We start from the raw sequence: 20,446 nt of genomic DNA on the forward strand, positions 1-20,446 counted from the left end.
CTCAAGTCCTACTTTGGCTCCATCTCACAAATTCTGATGAGCTCCATTTCCCAGTTCTGGTCTGTGGAAAGCACTAAGTTCCGTGCTTGTGGCCCATGTGAACGACAGTTTAGAAGTGGCGCCCGGTCTGCAGCCCTTCTGGATCTCCCCGCTGACGGTCTCTGGCGCCCAGGGTTCCGCCGGCGTGCCCGACGGCTCGGTCTGAGCAGTTCTGTCCTTTTCAACGTGTCCCCGGGGTCGTCGGCCCGGAGCCTGGGCCGCCAGGGTGAGGGCTCCCTGTGAGCCTGCGCAGCGTGTCGGCTGCTGCGGTTGGGTGAGGGATTCCATCAGTGTCCACGGGACTCGGGTGGCGGGTGGCACGCTCTGGTTCTGCTCTGTCCCCACTGACCGCTGCCCACCACACCGGCCCCTCACAGACAGGGGCTGCGGACGCCCTCGTGTGCTCAGGCGCATCTGCTTCTCCTCACGGTGCTAGTGGGTTTGCCCCATGTGTTCTGACCCGCTGTCGTTAGGGGCACGCGTGTTACGGATCGATGTGTCTTCTTGGGGGTGTCGCCCTTCCACCGTCACGTCGGGTCCTTCTCGACTCCTGGCCGCCATCTTGTCCTGGAGCCTGCGGCGCCTGAGGCGGGTGATGCGACCCAGCTCTCTCTGGTCGAGGTTAGTGTGGACGGCTTCCTGGGGTCTTTGAAGTGTGGAGTCTGCTTTTGTTTTTGAAGCGGGTTACAGACGGACATGTAAGTGGACCTTGGTTTTTCAAATCCACTTCGGCAATCTCTTTTAACAGGCATTTTGGATCATTTAGTATCTGTGATGTCTCTTACGCTTCTCTTTTTGGACACGTACTCTTTGCTTCTTTTTTTAATCTTCCCCTCTTTATCTTATTTGGCTTTATTGAGCATTTTATATGATTTTGATTTTTTTCTTTCTCATCAATTATAGTTCTTAAAAAATGTTAATGCTTGCCTTAGAGTTTCCAGCACACATTAGAATGACCCAAGTCCACTTTCACACGGCCCTGTCCCACTGCAGGGGGAATGCGGGCACCTCACAGCTGAGGGCCCCTGCCCCCCGCCCGCCGCCCTGCGGTGCGTCGCTCATTCACTGCCCGGTGGGCTGTGGCCGCCCGGCGTGTCTTTGCTGCTGCACTTGGAGCGGGTGCCTGTTAGATCAGCAAAGAGAAGTGAACGGTTTGTTTCCTTTAGATTTTATGTATTTATTTTTAGAAAGAGGGAAAGGGAGGGAGAGAGAGAAACATCAATGTGTGGTTGCCTCTCGAGCACCCCCTACTGGGGACCTGGCCCGCAACCCAGGCCTGTGCCCCTACTGGGAATTGAATGGCAACCCTTTGGTTTGCAGGCTGGCACTCAATCCGCTGAGCCATGCCACCTAGGGCAGAAAAGTGAAAGTTTTGTCTCACCGCCCTTGATTCCTGCTCTGAAGCTCACTCTCTCTTTGTGTAGACCGACTTCCTGGCCTCTGCCCCCGCTCCCCCCCCTCCCCCCGGGAGCTCCCATGACACCACATGGTGCAGGCGCACTGGCAGCAGGTCCCCTCGATCACTGTGACTATTGCGCTGGCTGGGAAAGCGTTTTCCTTTCGCTCCCGAAGGGAGATCTCACTGCACACTGAATTCTTGGTTGGCGGGCTTTTCTTTAAACACTTAAATATTTCCCTCCATTCTCATTCCCTTGCGTGGGTTCTGGCAGGACGCGAGATGTGTTTCTCTTTCCTGCTTCTTGATGAGCAAGGTATTTTCCCTGCTCGGGCCTCTTTTGCAAGGAGTTTCCCCGACTTTGATCTTTGAAGGGTGGGTATGGGATACCTGGGTGTAGACTTTGCGGTATTTGTCTTCTTGATCCAGTCCAAGCCCCCTGGATCGTGGTTCGGTGACTGTCACCCACAGGGGCCCTCTCTGCTGCGGCTCTGCACTGGCCTCTCCTGCCGCTGTGACTGTCCCACCACCCGAGACGCCCTGCTGTCTCGTCCCTCCTTCCGTCTCCGTGAGGGCGTTTCTGTTGGCAGTCTTCGTGCTTTGTGTTCTCCTTTACTCATTTAGGTGTTTGGTTATTTTCATTCTTACTCTGTGTGTGTTTCTGTTCTCTTAAAGTTGGTTTGTTCATTAGTTTTCGGCTTTCAGGTTTCTAACAGAAACACTAAATTTGTTTCCTGCTGAGGTTTTTTTTCCGTGCATCGCATTAGTTGTGTAGGTGTGTGTTTCCTTGTGCAAGGGAGCATGTGTCTGGGGCGCGAGTGTGGGGGCATGGGCGTTCCTTACGAAACCCTCTTGGCTGTGATGGAACCTTCAGAAAAGGTTCAGGGATTGTCACAAACGGGCACACGAGCTTTGGGGTGCATTTTCCCTGCGCGGTTCTGTGTATCGCCAGACCTGTTATGGTCTTCATTTGCCCTGTTGTTGACTGAAGTGTATTGGGTTTTCTTGGCAATCTTTCTGGAATTGACCTCTAACCTAATCTCCTTTTGGTTGAACAAGTAGTGCTGAATGGCATTTCACTTGGAATCTGTAGGGACGTGTCCTGGAGTCAGCCGCACCTTCGCCAGCGCTCCCCATGTGCCTGGAGCAGCGCGTCCCTGGGCACCTGCCTTCCCCGCGGGCTTCGGAGCGTGGGCCAGCGTTTGCATTTCCTGCTCTCGTCTACCTGCCTGTTACAGAAGCACTAGAATCCTGCTATTTTGTCAGTGTTTGCGTTATACCTTTTGTATCCTTGCAAGTTTAAAAGTCCCACAGGGTCCCGAGGAACTGATCAGTGACCAGCGCCCTGTGAGTGTGGGAATGGCGGCCGGCCCTCCTGCCGACCGAGTCGCAGGCAGGCGTGGGGCGGGGCCTTTCGCGGACGCAGCTCCAGCGTCTGAGACTGCGCGGCGGTGCGTTTCCGGCGAGCAGCCTGTAGTCGGCGCTTGTTTTCCTTAATGTGATGCGATCGTCCTTGCTATTGGGACGGTTCACCTATTTCCCTTGTTTCTTCTTCTGACTTATTTTAGTTAACTTCTTTCCTCTTATTTAATGCTTTTTTATTCGTCTCATTTCTTGACTCTTTATTTTCTTGCCCCCTTTGGAATTTATTGGGGCTTTTTCTCATGTTGGGTTTTTTTCTCCCCCTTTCTCTTCTTTTAGTGGTTTCCATATACCTTTCATGTCCTGGCTAGTTCCTGGTGTCTCTAGCCCCGTCTAGAGTGATTCAAGGCTGCAGGCTGCCCTTCATTGCTCTTATTGCATGTTAGTGTCTGTGCTGAACTTCTGGTTTTCTTCTGTATTTTCAATAGGTGACACACTGGAGGGGTGCCGTAATTTGTACTACAGAGCGGATGAGTTACAAAGCGTCTGTAGGGAAGGGTCCCGCCTCTTTGGTCCCTGCCTGCTGGCCGTCTGCCCAAGGGGCCTGCCTCGAGGCAGCCAGGTTCCCTTTCTGCACTTTCAGAGACTGTGAGTTTGCACACACGTGTGGGGTCCGGTGTCTGTGTGTCACGCTCTCTGTGACGCACCCTCGTGTACCTTGTGGGTGTTGACCTCCAGTGTGGGGTGACCTGGGCTGGCGCTGCGGAGTCTGTGTGGCATGGACATGCCAGGTCGCCCTGCAGGTTCAGGGTCAGCTGCGCTTCAGGGCCCTCGGCGCTCTCTCCTTTCCCGCCTCCACCTGCATGAGGCTCCGTGTGGTGGCTGACCCGGCAGGTGCCCTGTCTTCACTCCGTCTCGCGTGTGCCCACCTTCCACTGGCCCTGACACACCCTCCACAGTGTGCAGCGTGTGGTGGTTTCTGGGAGTGGGGGCATTTTTATCACTTCCGGAACTTCTCATGATTATGTCATTGATTGTTGCCCCTTCCTATGCTTTTCCTCTTTTTCCGAGGCTCCGATGGAGCCTGTGTGACGCCCCCACCCTGCCTGTGTGTCTCTCAGTCTTGCCGACTGAGCCCCAACGCTTCAGGCGGCTTTGGCTGGAAGTAAGTGACCAGATTCGTTCAGGGCCTGTGGGTTTGCAGCCCAGAAACGTGGGGAGGCCACACCCAGGCGGCTCTGCAGGCGGAAGAGCTTCGAGAGTCCGGCAGCAGGAAGCCCGTTCAGAGAAGAGTCAGGTCTCCTTTCTGTGCTCCGTTAGGTCCAGGCGGTTGTCTTCCGTGGGCCACTTCCTCTGAGGTCACGCTGGAGGTGCGACGTTTGTGCAGGCGCTCACCACGCACTGGCAGCATCCGGGTGCGGACCCAGGGCCAGGAGGCACAGGCTGAGAACTGAGCCGGTCAGAACACCAGCAGCCTCGCCCTGACCCCAAGCCCCCATGGCGTGGCGTGGCAACTCAGCACCGGGACCCCACCGGCCCCCACCTTGCAGCCAGCGGCCCCTTTGAGACTCTGTCTCCTTCCGCTTCAGTCTTTAGTCCTGACCTCTTGTCTGCTCGGTCCCTCTTTAGCCATACTGCAATTGTTGACGTACTTACTACATTTAATTTTTATATTTTTCCATTTTTACTTTGGCCTTATGTTGCTTGCATTTTTAACTTTGTTGCATCTTACTAAGACCTGGAGCCACACTTCATGGCTGTGAACATCCCGTGCACACTTTTCTATTTTGCTTCTGAGTCTTCCACGACCGGAGCGGTGTGGGCTCGTGTCTCCTAACTCCTGTGCTTGTCCTGTGGGCTGTGGCCCTTGGGGCTGGATGCCTGCAGGCTGGTGCCTGGATTGCAGCTCTCCTTCCAGCAGGGGTCTGGCTTCTCCCCCATGGGAGGGGCTGGTGTCATGCAGCCCCAGGACCCTGTTGGTCCAGGCTGGCCTGTCCCTCTGGGCTCAGGGTTTGGGTTGGTTCCCATGGGGCAGGGCTCCCCACGTGAGGTGCAGCCTTTGCCGGGACAGGTACTGGTCCTCTGGGTCAGCCGTGGGTAGGACAGGCCTGTATTCTTTGGGGACTCGGGAGTACCCAGCTCTTCCTGGCTCTGGAGTAGGGTTGATGTCGCCAGGTGTGGCTTGTCCCCTTGGCCTCTGTCCCTTAGTCCCCTGTTGGTGCTCGTCAGCCCCCAAGGAGCCTCTGATCCTGTTGGCTAGACCTCCTGCTGCCTGCAGCCCTGGCCAGGTTTGCTGGCACTTCTGGTGCCCACAGAAGGAGGGGCCCCGACAGAGGTGACCCAGGGACCCTCACCCAGATGGTAGTTGGTTCCCTCCGTCTCCCCGCCGAGTGGAGGCTGTGGACCACTGCACCAGGTCCGGACAGGAGGAGCCTGGGAGGAGGGGCCACAGAGGTGGCCGCAGAGGGGCCCCTGGGCTCCGGCCCAAGTGGGCAGCAGGAGCATGAACCAGGCCAGCAGCTCTGGCCGTGGAGGCGGGAGGTGAGCAGCAGGAGAGTGAGATCATCCTGGGGGAACTGTGGGGAGACCCTGGGCCCCCCTGTGCCTCCCGTCACGGGGGCAGGCGCCAGCACCCTCATAGCTCTGGGACCCTGGCAGGCCCTTCTTCTCCATGTTTCCTCACCTGAGACATGGGTCTTCAGAAGGGGGTGTGCTACACAGCAGGAGCGGCTGGCCTGTCCCTGTCCACCTGCCGCCTGTCCCATTGGAAGAAGACACACAGCGAGAGGGTCCTGGGGCCACGGCAGCACCACGCGCCAGGTTCCACCCCAGGAGGGGCGGAACTGCCGGGGCCCTCCTCCACCTCCCCCCCCAACTTCCACACTCATTCAGTCGCTGTGAGTTCTGTGAGGAGGAGAAGCAGCATCTCCCCAGCGGGCCTGCCCTGGCCCACAGGAAGTGCGTCCCGGTGGGGGCTTCCCCAGGCGCGCGTCTGGGCTTCCACAGCAGCGATTAGTCCTCACACTTGCTCCAGTGGAAAGGAAGCAAACTTTCCCACAAGTGGAACTAGTCATTAAAAAGTCATTATCCAATCAGACCAGCACAGCTCAGTGACAAAGCAATTTCTCTAAAAGGTGCAAACAGCAAACTTTCAGTTTTGCATTTTCCTGTCTGCTAGCCGCAGCTAGCCTGCAGACGTAACGGGAGAGGAGCAAGGCGGCGTGTGGGGATTTATGGTCAATAGAGGCACCGGTTGCGGCTTGTTTATAAGAGGAAACCCCTCCCCAGCCCTCACGTGGTAACTCGGTAACCAGCTCGAAACCATAAAAGTCACTGGGATGATAGAGGATTTCAATAAAATTATGACACTCAATAAACCTTCCTGTGGAAACAAATTTTCCATGGATATGTGACCAGTTCCACTTGGATTTGTAACTTTAATTTCTCACTTATTGAATTTTTTGTCATCAACTAATTACGAAGTCCGTGCCGGGTGTCTCTGAGTCACAGGCCTGCGAGGGAGGATGCATGGCAGTGGGCTGGCGGGCACCAGGCTCTGGGGGAGGGTGTGGGTCTGCAGGCCCCACACCCTCCCCCTGCCCCACCCGGGAAGGAAGGGCTCGGCACTGGGGGGCAGCATCTGCACACAGAGTAACCGAGCAGTCGATGGGTCCTGGCGAGGGCTGGGGGTGGGCACCAACTGAGAGACTGCCAAATTGAGGGGGAACTTGGCCCCACATCTCTGCAAGGGGGGGGCAGTGCGGGGTCTTGCTCCTAGGGTCTGTGAGTATGCCTGTGAGCCAGTGCTGGGACTGGCTGGGCCAGCCTCTCCCAGCAGTTGCCCCCCCAAATTCAGCTGTCGGGTACGGGGTGCACCCAGCAGTGTGGATGAGATGGCCCCGCGCTTGACCAGTCGTGGTGGACCTCATCCAAGGGCAGTGCTCCTCCGCATCGCTGTGGTGGTGTTGACTGTACAGCTGTCCTCAGACATGAGCGGATGACCTACCCTGCCAGTCAGGGAGCTGAGGCTCAGGGTGGGGACCGGCCCAGCAATCCTTAAGACACCCACCTGGGCAGCCCTGACCGTGGCCTGAGGGAGGCACGGGCGCGTGAGCTCCATGGGAGCAGCAGGGGCTCACAGGGCCAGCACCACTTCCATGGGGCCCGAGACCGTGCAGAGAGCTCGGCAGATGGACAGAGCTTTGGTTTCTCGGTCCATCTGGATGCCTGCTGCCTCCCTGCTCAAGTGGCTCTCTCCTTCCTGGGAACCTGGCTCTGATGTTACTGGGTCAAGGCCAGGGGTCACGGGAAGCAAGGTGCTCCAACCCCGTCCTAGCCTGGCCCCACCGGTGATTTCCTGGGCTGTTTGGGGAGGCTCAGGGAGGCTCAGGGAGTCACATGAGCTCAGGACACTGGCTGTGCCCAGAAGGAGACGTGCTGCCCACTGGCCGAGCCGAGGCGCCCCTTCCGAGCAGCAGAGGAGCTGTGTGCGGGCCCCACGTGGCGTCTTCCAGCACCCTGTCCCTGCAGTGTCATGCCCCACCCCTGCCCTCCGGGCCTGACCGCCTGTCGCTTGTGCCCACAGGAGCGGGACGGGATGCGCGCCATCCTCGGGTCCTACGACAGCGAGCTGGCGCCGGCCGAGCACTCGCCCCAGCTGACCCGGCGCATGCGAGAGGCCGAGGACATGGTGCAGAAGGTGCACGCCCACAGCTCGGAGATGGAGGTGAGCGTGTGGCGCGGGGGCTGCCACCCCGGGCTGAGCCGGGCCTGCCTGAGTGTGTCTGCCCAGGCGCTCCAGGGTGGCACGCCGGCCTCCCCGGAGAGCGTTAACGAGGGGCAGACCCCCAGCCGTCCTGGCGATCCCGCACAGCAGCTTCTCCTCTCTGCCTGCTACGCGCCTTTTCACCCATCCATGGCCAGGGTGGCAGTTCTGGCACCGCCAGGGCCATGTGTTCTGGTGATCTGGTGACGAGGGGCCAACAGTGTCCTCGGCTCATTGCCCAGCATGGTCACCCTGTCTTCCACCTGGCCATCGCCCTGAGGCTGGCAGCTGGGGCCCAGCGCTCCCTCGGAGGGGTCTGATGCAGCTCAGAAACTCAGGGGCAGCTGGAGGGCAGGCCCCGCCTCCCTGCCTCTGTCGGCACCCCTCCAGTCACCAGCACGGACTGCTCATCAGAGTTTGCCTGACCTGGTCCCCGACGTCCGCGTCAGCAGCGCAGCAGGCAGTCACTTAGCCCTCCCTTCCGCCTCCTGGAGTGATGGGAGAGTTTGGGGAGGTGAAGGATGCCCCTGGCCCTGCTGGCCTCCCCCAGGCCGTGTGTCCCTTTCTGCCATGGTCATGGCTGTGGGAGCTCACACTCTGTCCACGCTGGGGCTCCGGTCACTCCCACCTCCTCCTGATGGGCCCTCTGGAGGCTGGCGGCCCTTTGCCTGTCTCCACCCTCTTCCCAGCCCCCAGGTCTCTGTGGTGATGGAGACCCTGCCCACAACTCCCACTCCCCAGCACCTTCTATCTTTGAGGCTGGGCTACCCCAGAATCCAGCCTCAGTGCTCAGGACACTGGCTCTGTGCCCATCACAGCTTCAGGAACAGAGGCCCTGGCCCTCCCAGCGAGGCCATTCATGGCCGAGGGACAAGGGGCCATGAGGCTCCAGGGTCTGTGGATGCGACAGTGGTTCTCTGGCCGTCTGGCTGTTAGCCATACACCCTCTGAACCCTGTGCTGCACAGCAGGCCCCTTCAGCATCCACAAGAGCCCCCCCCCCAGGCCTGAGCTACGGCCCGAGGGAAGGACCAGAGCATTTGTAGGTGGCAGCCGGACATTCCTGGTGCAGGCCAGCTGGCTTGTCTCCTGGCCTGTTTGGAGGGTCAGCCCATTAGTGAAGAGGAGTGGGCTGCCTCAGGTTTTGGAAATAGGCAGCCCCACCCCCTTTGGAGGTAGTGGCTCCATTCAGTGCTCCAGGGGGTCAGGCCTAGACCTCTGGCTGCCCTCCCTGCTGTGCCCAGAGGCCTGGGCCACTCCTGTTGAGAGCTGTAAGCTTCCCGGCCTCCACCAGGTAGCAGCGGACAGAGCCAGCTGGTCCTGCTCTCAGGCCAGGGTGGGATGGGGTTGTACCAATACCAAGGGAGGCCCGGACTGGACGGGACAGGACAGGGCTCAACGGGGCTTTCTTCTCAGCCTTGGTCCTTCCTCCTGCTCTCACAGGCCCTGCGGCCTGCACTCCAACACTCTCTTGTGGGGGTGGGGCCCCGGATAGGGCTGAGGAGGAGGGTACTGGGTGGCAGGGTCCCCAGTGCTCCTGCTACAGCCAGGACCCTCAGGCCCAGTTCCATGCTTGGCGCTGGATTGGAGGGGCCACTGCTGTCCAGGCTGCCTGTCGGGTTAGGGCTGAGGGTCGGCGTGGGGGTGGGGCCCGGGTGTGCCACACACAGGGGCACAGGCACAGGCTGGGCAGAGCCTGTGCAGGGGAGGCCTGGCAGCGTGGGGGAGAAGGGGCGGCAGGAAGTGTTCACTTGGTACATGCGTGTCCCCAGGCGCCCGCTCTGAGCACGGCGGTCAGTCTCGTGTGGGCGCTGCACGGTGGGAGCCCTCAAAGGGAAGGGCACCCCTCTATCCAGGCCTTCTGTTTTGCCAGCACCCGCAGCCCACAGGGGCCCCCCAGGAGAGGTGTGCTTGCTCCCATGAGGCCCCAGGGCTGTGGTCCCTGGACTTGTCTGCTTGAAGGCAGGGACTGCTGTGTCCCTGCGCAGCTGCAGAGCCTGAGGCCAGTCCCTCCGTCTCAGCTGGGCACAGGCCTGCTGCTTGCTCACGCTCACACAAGCCCGTCTCTGGGGACCAGTTCTCTCAGCTGGGGCTGTGCCCCAGGGACAGCCCTGAGCCTTCCTCCCAGGCCCTGGATGCTGCCCCATCACCAGGCCTCAGCCGTGCCCTCCTGCTCCTGGGGGCCCAGAGCCAGTAGGTGGGAACCACGGCACTGCTCAGTCATGCAGCCCCAGGGACGGGAGCAGGCTGGGAGGTGCCCCCTCTCCGTCCTCACCCTCTGGGTCATGGTGGCCACATGCTGGCCTCCAGGCCCTGCAGGCCACAGGGCGGGTACCCTCCAGGCTGTGGGAAGAGGGTTTCCTCTTCCTGTTTTGTTAAGCAGAACATCGGTGTGTCAGAACCTCTGCACGCTGCGCACACTTGCAGAGCTCTCAGAGCTGCTCGGGCTGCCTTGGAGGAGCCCATCACTTGAGCCTGTGTATTGACACACAGTGGAAATCACGTAACTTTATAGACTCATTTGTTAGGGGTCCGTAGTGCCTTCCAGGCAGCTCATCCATCACTCGGCCCAAACGCACGTGAGCACCTGGTGCGTGTCGCGTAGAGTGAGCAAGCAGCTAGGGGTCCCTGCAGCTGGGGGTCCCTGCAGCAGGAGCGTGGGGTGCATGCAGGGAGACTCCCTGCAACCCACCGCCTGGTCACCCAGCTGGATCAGCTGGCACCACAACCACCGCCCCCCCCTCCACCCCGCCCCCCCCCCACTGCCTGTAAGGCAGGGTCCAGGGGCGTCAGAAGGACCGGTCGCTGGACATGGGGACCCTGGCCTCTCTGCCTCTCCCACCTCCACTTGTGTCTTTTCTCCTTCATTTCTAGTCTTCCTCCCCGTCCTTTCTCATTTTCTCTTTCTTCTCTCTCCATGCCTGTCTGTGACTTTCCCCGTGTCTCCTCGGTTCTCTCTCACCTTTATCTGCCCGTCTCTCCTCAGCCTCTCCACATCTGCCCTGCACCCCCAGCTCCTGTTCTTCTCACGCAGGGCTCAGCAGGCATCATCTGCAAGGGGCCCGGCAGCCAATGCTGCTGCCTACGCAGCCACATGGTCTTGTCCCGCCCTGTAGCTGTATGCAGTGGGCATGGCTGTGTGCCAATAAAGCTTTATTGGAAAAGCAGGTCGGGGGCTGGATTGGGTGCAGGCTGTAGACAGCAGACACCTGTCCTAGCTCCTTTCTTCATAGGACCCTGCTGCTTGGAGTGAATCAGCACAACGGCCCAGCCCCAGCCCCGGCCCCGGCCCCGGCCCCGGCGCTGCAGGGCCTGGCCTGTCCCTTGGCGAGGAAGGGCAGGAGCCACGGGGTTGGCCCAGGGACTTTAAAGTTGCATCTAGCTTTGCCAGGCGGCACAACTCACTGGCTTAGCCTAATCAGTCAGCCCTAATGTGGAACATGTCTCGATTCCAGCAAAAACATTTCAATAAAATGAAGTGGATATGTCGAGCTTGGGAGAATCCCCATGGCCCATCTCCGGTTAAGCTGGTGCCACTCTGCACAGATTTTATTTATTCCATTTAATAAAGTGGCTGCAGCAGTCAGCAGCATATGTCCCGAGTCCTCCTCTGCTGACAGGGCCATAAATATGCAGCACGTGGCACCTCGATCCAGCATCTCGGCCTGAGTGGTTTTCCCCGTTTATTTAATTAGAACAGATTAGGGGCTGTTGGCTACGTGTGGGTCCGTGGAAAGTCCCACTTTCGGACTGCAGCTCCCCAGTAACTTAGAGGACAGACCCCCAGCCCTGCCCGCCTGTGTGTCTACCCTCGAGCCCTCGGGGCTCCCCAGCCTGCGTGTGTTTCTCACTTGTGAAAGCATTGCCCTCATGTGGGACCTGAGGGGACGCTCCTGCAAGCAGCCCAGGTAGAGCGGAGTGGACAGTTCAAGCCCAAGTTAGTGTGGGGCCCTGCCTTCGAGGTGGACAGGAGGAAAGCGGCCTGGGGCTCTGGGATGGCGGGTGGTGGGGGCTTGACACAGAGACACCCAGCAACAGAAAGCAGCGGCCATCGTGTGTGAGCGGTCCTGTTGTGCCAGCGTCTTTCCTGCTTTTGTCTGATTCTTGCCACGTCACCAAGGAGAGAACGGTGATGCAGTCTGGCCGGCGTGGTGGCTGAGGCCGGCAGCAGTCCCCTCACCCCCCAGCATCCCGGAGTGTGACCGACGGTGTCAGCTGTGTGCACCTGACGGCTGCAGTGGGCCCCTCTCGCTGCACACGCACAGGATCGATGAGCACCACCCATCACCTGCGCTGTGCGCCGGCTCCTTTTTCTTACGAGGGCACCGGAGATCTGCTTTCCTACCAAATCTCGGTGTGATGGTCACAAATGGCATCATCATCGTGCTGCCCCTCAGGTCTCCGACCTCCTTCACCGCCACCCCGCCCCGCCCGGGGCAGCCCCCTTTCAGCACTGTTGCTGAGTTCAGCTGTTCAGATTTCGGAAGTGATACTGTGCAGTGGTCTTTCTGTGTCAGGCTCATTTCATGTAGCGTAACGTCCTCCAGGTCCACCCATGTTGTTGCAAATGGCAGCCTGTCCTTTTTAAGGCTCAGTAACGTTCCCTTATACGTGCGTCCCATCATCTGGCCTCCCACCACGGGCACGCAGGTTGCTCCCACGTCGTGGCCACTGCAGGTAGTGCCGCAGGAGTATGAGAGTGTAGGTGTTTCCTTGAGGTGCTGGCTTTACTCCCTTTGGACGTATTCCCAGAAGGGGGTCACTGGGTCAAAAGGCTCACAGCTCTGATTCTAATCTTCAGAGGCCCCTCCAGACTGTCTCCCACAGTGGCTGTGTCCTTCCCCACCCCCACCAGCAGTGCTCAGCATGGCCTCAGCAGCGTGGGTGACCTGCCACCCCCCTCTTGATGGCCTGAGTAGTGGCGTGGCCACGGTGGCTCTGGTTCACCTCCCTGCTGACGAGGGACCGGAGCACTGCTCATGCGCCTGGTGCCTGGCGACGTGACGTGGTGGCGGTCTCCTCTGCTGTGCGGAAGCCCTTTGGCTTGATGCAGCCCCACTTGCTTGCTTTTGCTTGGTGGCCTGTGCTTTTGGTGTCGTGCCCAAAAGATTGCCACGGAGATGCGTGTCAGAGAGCTCTGTCCCTGTCCCCTCTGCGCGTGTTGTGGTTTCCGGGTTAAGCCAGTTCTGAGCTGGTTTTGGGGCAGTGTGAGACAGGGGTCCAGTGTCGTCCTCTTGGGGCCGCCCAGTTTGCCCAGCACCACTGTGGCAGAGGCTGTCCTGCCCCTGTCGCGAACCCTGCGCCCTCGTCAGGTGACTTGGCTGTGCACGTGGGTCGTCCCCGGCTCTCCGTGCTGTCCCTCGGCTCCGTGTGTCTGTCTCTCTGCCTGGACCTCGCTGTCCTGATCACTGTGTCTTTGCAGAATATTTTGAAATTAGGAAGAGCGATGTTGTAGCTTTATTCTTTCAAAAGATTTCTTGGCTCTTTGAGGTCTTTTCCAGCTCTATAAGAATTTTAGGGTGTTTTTTCTAATTCGGTCAAAATTGCCATTGGGGTTTCAAGTCCCCTTTGGGTGATGTGGGTGTTTTAACACCATTGCCCCTGCCAGTTCACACACGGGGGGGGGGGGGGGGGGGGGCTCTCCGTTTCTGTGTCGCAGGCAGTGTTCCGTGCGCGGGCCTCCAGTGCTTTATGGCTTCTGATGCTATTGTAAATGGGATTAGCTTATTTCTTTCTCTGATGGTTCATTGTTAGTGTGTAGAAACGCCAGTTATTTTGGATGTTGACTTTATATCCTGCAACTTTACTGAATTCTTGTATCAGTTCTAACAGTTTTCTGGTGAAGTCTTGTTTACTATGTATGAGATCCTGTCATCTGCAAACTGCTCATTTTACTTTTCCCTTTCCTGTTTGGATGCCTTTTCTTTCCTTCTCTTGCCTGATTGCTCTGGGTGGGTCTCCCAGTACTGTGCTGAATAGCGGGTGAGAAAGGCCATCTCTGTCTTGTTCCTGACCCTAAAAGGAAAGCTCTCAGCAACTTTCTCTCCCTCACGCCCCACCCCGCCCCGGAGCATTTCCCTGCCTCCCTTGCCCCTGAGCTCCAGGGACCCTTCTTCTGCCCCCGCACCATTTCCGAGCCGCTTCCTCTGTAGCTCCCTTCTTCCTCCTCGACTCTCTAAGTAAACTGTCTCTTAGAGTCAGTGTCTTGGCTCTGGGTTCTTAGACAGAACTCATATAGAAAAAAAGTTTTTTAGAAAGAAAAGATTTCGGGGTTCAGTATTGGGCATGTTATATTAGATGGTCTTTATTATGCTAAAGAATATTTATTCGGTACTGAGTTATTTTTTATCAGGAAAGGACGTTGAGTTCTGTCAGATGCCTTTTCAGCATCTGTTGAAATGACCACTGATATTTACTCTGTGTGGATGTGCTGAGTCACACTGCTTGGCCTGTGGGTGTCGGGCCCCCCGCGTCCCCAGTGGGCAGCCCCTTGACTGCTGAATTCAGTTTGCTGATATTCTGTTGAGGGGTTTTGCATCTGCGTTTATCAGGGATATTGGCCTCTAATTTTCTTTTTCTGTGGCATCCTTGTATTCCCTCCTTTCTGATTTTTGGAAGAGTTTAGGAAGGATTGGTATTCATTCTTCTGTAAACATGTGGTAGAATTCACCGGTGAAGCCGTCTGGTCCTGGGCCTTTCTTCATTGGGCGATATTTTTTATTACTGATTCAGTCTCCTTTCTAGTTCAGATTCCCTGTTCCCCCCCCCCCCCCCCCGATTCACTCTGGACAGGTTGTGTGTGCATAGGCGTGTGTCCACTTTAAGGCCGTCCAGCTGTACAATCGTTCGTAGCATCTCCTGTCTTTGTGTTTCTGTGGTGTCCAGTGTAACGTCTCCTCTTTCATTCCGATTTCATTCATTTGAGCCTTCTCTCCTTTTTCCCCAGTCTAGCTACAGGTTTGTCCATTTTGTTTGTCTTTTCAAAAGCCTAGCCCTTAGTTCTGTTGGTCTTTTCTAGCCTCATCGTGGTGCTGTCTACAGCGGCACCCACGCTGCCGCCCCTTCGCTGGCCTTGTTTCCCGCCATGCTGCTGGGACTTGGGCTTGGGGCCTGGTTCCTGGGCTCCTGCGGGGCATGTGAAAGCCCCGCCTCGTCTGCTGGTTCCCTCCCCCGAGAGGCGGCTCAGTAGGTGTGGGGTGGGGCCTGACGCCACTGCTCCTGTGGTCCCCAGTGCGACCACCTGGGCTGCTGTGCGGCACGTGCTGCGTCTGCACGGGTCCAGGGCAGCACCGTGAAGTGCCAGCGGTGGCCCTCAGCGAGCTCCGGGTCTGGGAGAGGCCTCGGCCGCTCCGACAGCAGCAGTGGGCCGCGCGCTCCCCTGTGTGGGGCCTCCTCAGGAGCTCTGGACCCTGCGTCTGAGGCCCTCTGGGGCTGGCCAGATCTTACCTCCTGTGTCTGCGCCATGCGCTCACCTGCCTGGATGGGGTGTGACAGCGAGGCTGTGCCAGGTGCTATGCCCTTCAGAGGCAACTCTCAGCTGCCCCAGTGCCCCACTGCCAGTCCCAGTCCCACTCTAAGGGTTGGCCCTGTGGGAGCCTCCTTGCCGGCCCCTCGAAGTGCTCCTCGTCTGCGGGTTCCAGGTGAGGGGACCGGCCTGTGACAGGCAGGACCACTGGGAATGAGTGACATCAAAGTCCTCCCAAGTGAGGCAGCTCTGTGTGTGCTTCTGCAGGGGACGCTGTATTGACCCCTGACCCTCGGTCACTCTGCCTGTGCAGGCTGGAGGGCCCCCCCGCCCAGTGGCCGGTGGACTCCCAGGCATGGGTGTCTGGCTCTGTGCAGTTGCCCCTGTCCCCCCGACCCCCGCGTTAATGCTGGTGCAGGCGCTGCTCTCGGGGGGCCATGAGTTCACAGACCTCCCAGTGCCTGCTGAGATGGCTACGCCTGCCAACCCCGCACCTGCCTGCCTTCCAGTCTCCCCTCCTTCACCCTCCAGGAGCAGGACCCTGTGACCTTTCACAGCCCTGAGACAAGTGGCCGTGCATGTGACCTTGGTGTGTCTGCTGCCCACTGCTCTGGGCGAGGACAGGGTCCCTGGCCCAGCAGGCTGAGTCTGGGCGGGCTCTGCTTCCCTGGGCCGGAGCAGCCCCTCTCTGAGCCAGCCCTCCCTCGTGGTGGCTCCCAGCCTGTGCCAGCTGCCGCCCAGGCACCCAGTGCAGTGCTTCTGCAGAGGCTGCTGGGGGCACACCAGGTAGCATTGGTGGCTGTGGCCCCATGACTGGCTTGACATGTTGGTTTCCACTGTCCTGGGGAAAGCATGTGGCCGGCTGTCTCTCACATTTAGTGAGCGGCCCAGCCCGGTAAGGCTGAGGAGCTGCCATGCAAAGGGCAGCGATGCATAGATCCGGGGGGGTGGGGGGGGTAGTATTTGGTGGGCGGTGGTCAGGGCCTCAGGGATTCTGCTGGATGTTGGCCTCTCCTCCTCTAGAACCAGAGAGCTGTGGCCTTCCTGCCCCTCGCGGGAACCGACCCCTCCTCTCTCTCTGCACTTAGCTGCCCCCGCTGGGGCTGTCTGGCAGCAGGTTTGAGGTGGGTCCTGCTAGCACCGGGGCCCCAGCTGTCCCTCGGCTCCCTCCCCTCCCCTCCCCCAGGTGCCAGCCCCTGCTGCCCCGCCCCCTGTCAGGCTGGGGTGGCAGCAACAGAGAGGTGCCCCTGACCCTGCTGCCTGTCTTCTCCTGCAGGCTCAGCTGTCGCAGGCACTGGAGGAGCTGGGGAGCCAGAAGCAGAGGGCGGACACGGTGAGTCCCTGCGATGTGCCCAGCTGGGTCTCTGGGGCACTGGGCAGCAGGGTCCAGGGCACCTTGTGAGCTGCGTCCCTGGCAGCCGCGGCCCCTGTTAGGGCGTGGGTTTGGGAGCTGAGTCCTGGTTGCCAGAGAGAGACACGCCGCCCTGCTGTGAGGGGGATGCAGGGACCCGCTTCCTGCCCAGGGCCATAGCCTGTCCCCAGCGCCTGTGCTGTCAGTGCACCGCCCTGGCCTGCAGCCTGTGCCCACCAAGGCGGCGTGTCCAGCCTGCGCACGCCTGCCGTGGGCCCGCCCCTTCCCCGCTGCACTGGCAGGTGGGCTCTCGGTCAGCCGTCTCCTGGACCACATTGGCCCTCCCTCCACAGGCAGCTGCCTGAGAGCCCAGTGTGGGCATGGCAGGTGCAGGCCGGTGCCTCACCCCGACACGGGGACTTAGCTGGGGGGCCACGTTTGCCCTGTGTAGGCTGCAAGCTCCTCCACGCCGCCCATCCCTTGGCCTGACTCTGAGGACAGGGAGGCCACAGGGAACATCTGCCGTCTTGTTGGGGGAGCGGGGCGAGGCTGCCGTTGGTGTTGGGACAGGCTCTGGGGCTGTGTGACAGGTCAGAGGCCCTGCTTGAGTGTCATTACTTCCTTAGTGTGCGTCCCTGACCTTTAGCAGGTCACCCTCCAAGTGGCCGTGACGTGTTCTTGAATTTGCTGTATCTGTCGTGGGCTGTTCCCATGGCCTGTGGTGTGTCCCTGCTGTCACCTGCACTGTTGTGCCTCACTGGGGGGCAGGGCTGGGTAGGCCTGACATTGGCCCACACATAGGGGGCACCCTGGAGGAGCCCACACTGTCTGAGCTCCAAGCCCGCGGTGTAGGGGGTGGAGGCTGCAAGGGCGTGAGGCTGAGGAGCGGTCAGACTGGAGGCTGAGGGCGAGGGGAGATGGGAGTGCAAGTCTGGAGGGAGGTGGGGTGTCAGACGCTGTGGACGCTGGGTGCCGGGGCCTGGGTCTCTGGGGTCCAGGCCAGCAACGCAAGCACCTGGCACACGCATGTCCTCCAAGTTAGCACAGGTACCAGGAGGCAGAGTCCTGCCTGGCTGCTCCCGCATCCGGACATGGGCCTGGGAGCGGCAGCCAGGAAGGAGTCAGGGAGCCCAGGAGAGCAGGGCCACCCCGGGAGACCCCGCATCCCCCACTGTAACAGGCTGTGAGAGCCACAGAGCTGCCCATGGCCTAATGACAGAGTTTCACCTGTGGTCCTGCTGAGGGGGTGGGGCAGCATGACGGGCTCCAAGCCCTCATTTCCGGGAGGAGGCCGCGCCGTGGGCCCAGGACAGCGAGAAGGCAGGCCAGCAACCCGATGGCCCACCGTGTGCCATGGGGCAGTCCAGGGGTGTGCTGGTGCCGGCATCCCACTGGAGCTGCTGAGGCAGTGGGCCGGTCCCTCCCCGGATGACTCTTGGCCCTGTCTGTGAGTGCCGTGCCCTGGTGCCTTCCGGCTTGCTTTTGGATCCAGGCCGCAGCCATCTCCCCAGACAGGCTTTAACCTCAGCCTGGTTCATGGAGTTTCTTCCGCTCCTCGTCTCTCCCCCACTTACAGGGAAGACAAGATGTGGCGGTGCCCAGGGTGCCTCTGTTCTCCCGCAGGCATCATCTGCCGGGTCCCTACCCCTACTAGCGGTAGAGGCCCGCTAGGCAGTGCAGGGGCGAGGTCCCGAGTGACAGGTCTGTGCTCAGTTCCCCAGGGAGCGGCGTCCCACTGGGATGCGTTCCCTTTGGTTAGGGGGTAGGTTCTGCTCTGCTGTCACCCCTGGGCTGAGGGAAGAGATTGGAGGGGCAACCGTGGCCCAGAGCTTAGTGGGAGGCCGGAAGTCAACCCTGGTCTGGCTCCGCGGACGGCCTGCCCACCCATTCTGGTGACAGCTTTGCTCTCATGTGCTCCGGTGCCTGGTCCTAGGAAAGCAGTGCTCAGGGCCGACGACTGCCGGCTCTGTGCCTCTGTCCAGACTCCTGGGCACAGCCCGCCCTTTGCCCTCCCCGAGCCCGCAGCCCCTGACCTGTGATTTCCAGCCCAGAGTGAGCTCACTGTTCAGGCAAGGAGAGGAAAGAGAGAGATCTAAACATCTTTCACTAATTGCAGATGACAAGACCAAGACAGTTTGACTTTCTGTTATTAATTAGCAAACCCGCGCTAATTAAAAGCACATATTCAATTCATGCTTTTTCTTTGATGCAATTACTGTGACAAGTGAAGATGTCCCGGGGCCGTACCTCACCCTGATTGGACATGGCCCCTGGCAGCGGGGGAAACAGTTTTATCGCAAGTACAAAAAGTTCTCTAATATTTTACACACTTCAGGGGGTGAGAGTAGAAGACGTATGTTCTGGTTTCGGAGGAATTACACCCCTTACAATTTGATGTGATTAAGCTGATGTCTTCCTTGAGTTCCCTTTTCCATAACGGTTCCCACTGGCTTACTCTCCTGGCTGCCCAGGGGGCCCCCATGAGGGTCAGCGGGGGATGGGAGCTGTGGCTGGACTGGGGGAATGGGCCAGCAAGTCTTGGCATGCGCTTCCTGCTGCTCTTCTCTGGGGTGTGGGTGCCACTGCAGCAGTGTGACCGCTGCTGCGCATGCCAGGCCTGCCCTGTGCCGGCCACCAGAAAGGGCTTTGCAGTCTGACAGCTGCCCAGCAGGGCAGGGCCTTGTCCCTTCACAGGCCTGACGGGCCCCAGCCGTCCCGAGAGTGTGGCCCAGCCCCGTGTAGACATGCTCACTGCGAGCGGCCTGGCCGTGTCTGCTGCACAGAGGGCACGTCTGCTGCCATCCCTGCGCTCCACAGGGTTTGACCCCTGGTGCAGGGGATCCTGACAGGCAGCACCACCTGTAGATCCTGGGCTCGCTCCAGACTGGGGCTGGCTTCCAGGTGGCTGTCCATACGAGAACCCCAAGCTGTGCCGCCTTCGTGAAGGCTCCCTGCCATGCCGCACCAGGCCCTGCTGAGATGCCGCCTGCCTCCCCAAGACAGTCCCTGAGAGGTGGACAGGTCAACCGACTGAGACCCACAGGCAGCCTTCCGTGCTGCACGCGTCCTGCTGTCCCTGCACACCTGCCACAGCCGGGCCGGCCCGCACCCGAGCAGAGCCCATGATGGGAGCCTCAGCGGGGCCCTCGGTGCAGGGCCGTGGAGCAGGCACCTTCCCTGTGGTGTGTGCCTGGGAACTGATGCTCTGCCCACCAGGAGGGCTGAGCCCGGACCACGGGAGCGCAGCCCAGGGTCCGCGGGCCGCCTGGCGCAGGGACAGTGTGCATGTTGTTCACGCTGCAGGCGAGGGTGGGGCTCTGCGGTGGCCTGTGCGCAGATGCGGCCCAGGGTAGGCCAGGAGCCAGCACTCCTGCTGAGAGTAGAGGCCCCGCCAGTCGGGGACACAGGCGTGTTCGGTGTCCGTCACCGGTGGGTGAGCATTCCATGTGTACGGTGCCTGGTGAGGACCCAGGGCACGGAGGCTGGTGGCGTGGTGCTCCCTGTGTGGCACACTGTCCCGCCTGGTTCACCTGCAGGCATCGACTGTCCCCGTGCCCCCTGGTGACATGAGCGCCACTGCCCTTTGCAGAGCCAAGGAGAGTCGCAGCATGGACGCGTGTCCTGTGAGACCTGCAGGGTGAGTGCTGGGCTGAGACCCGGCGGCTGAGCTCCTGGAGCTGTTCCTGCAGCCACCAGGGCAAGGTGGGCTCCATGGACCAGGCCCCCCAAGGCGGGACCGTCATCCAGGCCTTAGATGACCTGCTCCCTGACAGCCCAGGGTGGCCGCCCGCCCCACAGCTCCCTGGGCTCCAGGAGGCAGCGTGAAAACGGCGCAGTGTGGAGCCCTTGGAGCTGGAGTGTCCCCCATCCCGGGCCGTGCCTCATGCCTGGTGTGCTGCAGCTGCGTTCCTTTGGTGGGAGACTTCACAACAGGCTGGAACGGGGCTCCCTGCTCTGAGGCACATAGCAGGGCCTCTCAGAAGCCACAGTCCAGTTCGTCCCGTGACTTTGTGGAAAGCAACCCACGCAGGTTTTCTCACCGAAGCGTGAACCAGGTGGTTGTGGCTGG

At 60.0% G+C, this 20,446-nt stretch overlaps 1 protein-coding gene across 7 annotated transcripts in view; it reads left to right on the plus strand.

The window, feature by feature from the left end:
- The window catches only part of MAD1L1 (mitotic arrest deficient 1 like 1), a 176,071-nt gene that overhangs the window by 106,359 nt on the left and 49,266 nt on the right, over window positions 1-20,446 (plus strand). For 5 of the 7 annotated variants that reach the window (XM_053926019.2, XM_053926018.2, XM_053926020.1 and 2 more), the window contains 2 exons: window positions 7,383-7,523; window positions 16,303-16,359. In XM_053926019.2, the coding sequence (XP_053781994.1) occupies window positions 7,383-7,523; window positions 16,303-16,359 (198 nt within the window). Of the gene's footprint in view, window positions 1-3,305; window positions 3,446-7,382; window positions 7,524-16,302; window positions 16,360-20,446 lie in introns of those variants that run through there. The other 2 variants (XM_024576795.4, XM_053926021.2) reach the window with 2 other exon arrangements.

Source organism: Desmodus rotundus, chromosome 6, assembly GCF_022682495.2.
Source record: "Desmodus rotundus isolate HL8 chromosome 6, HLdesRot8A.1, whole genome shotgun sequence".
Lineage (NCBI taxonomy): Eukaryota > Metazoa > Chordata > Mammalia > Chiroptera > Phyllostomidae > Desmodus > Desmodus rotundus.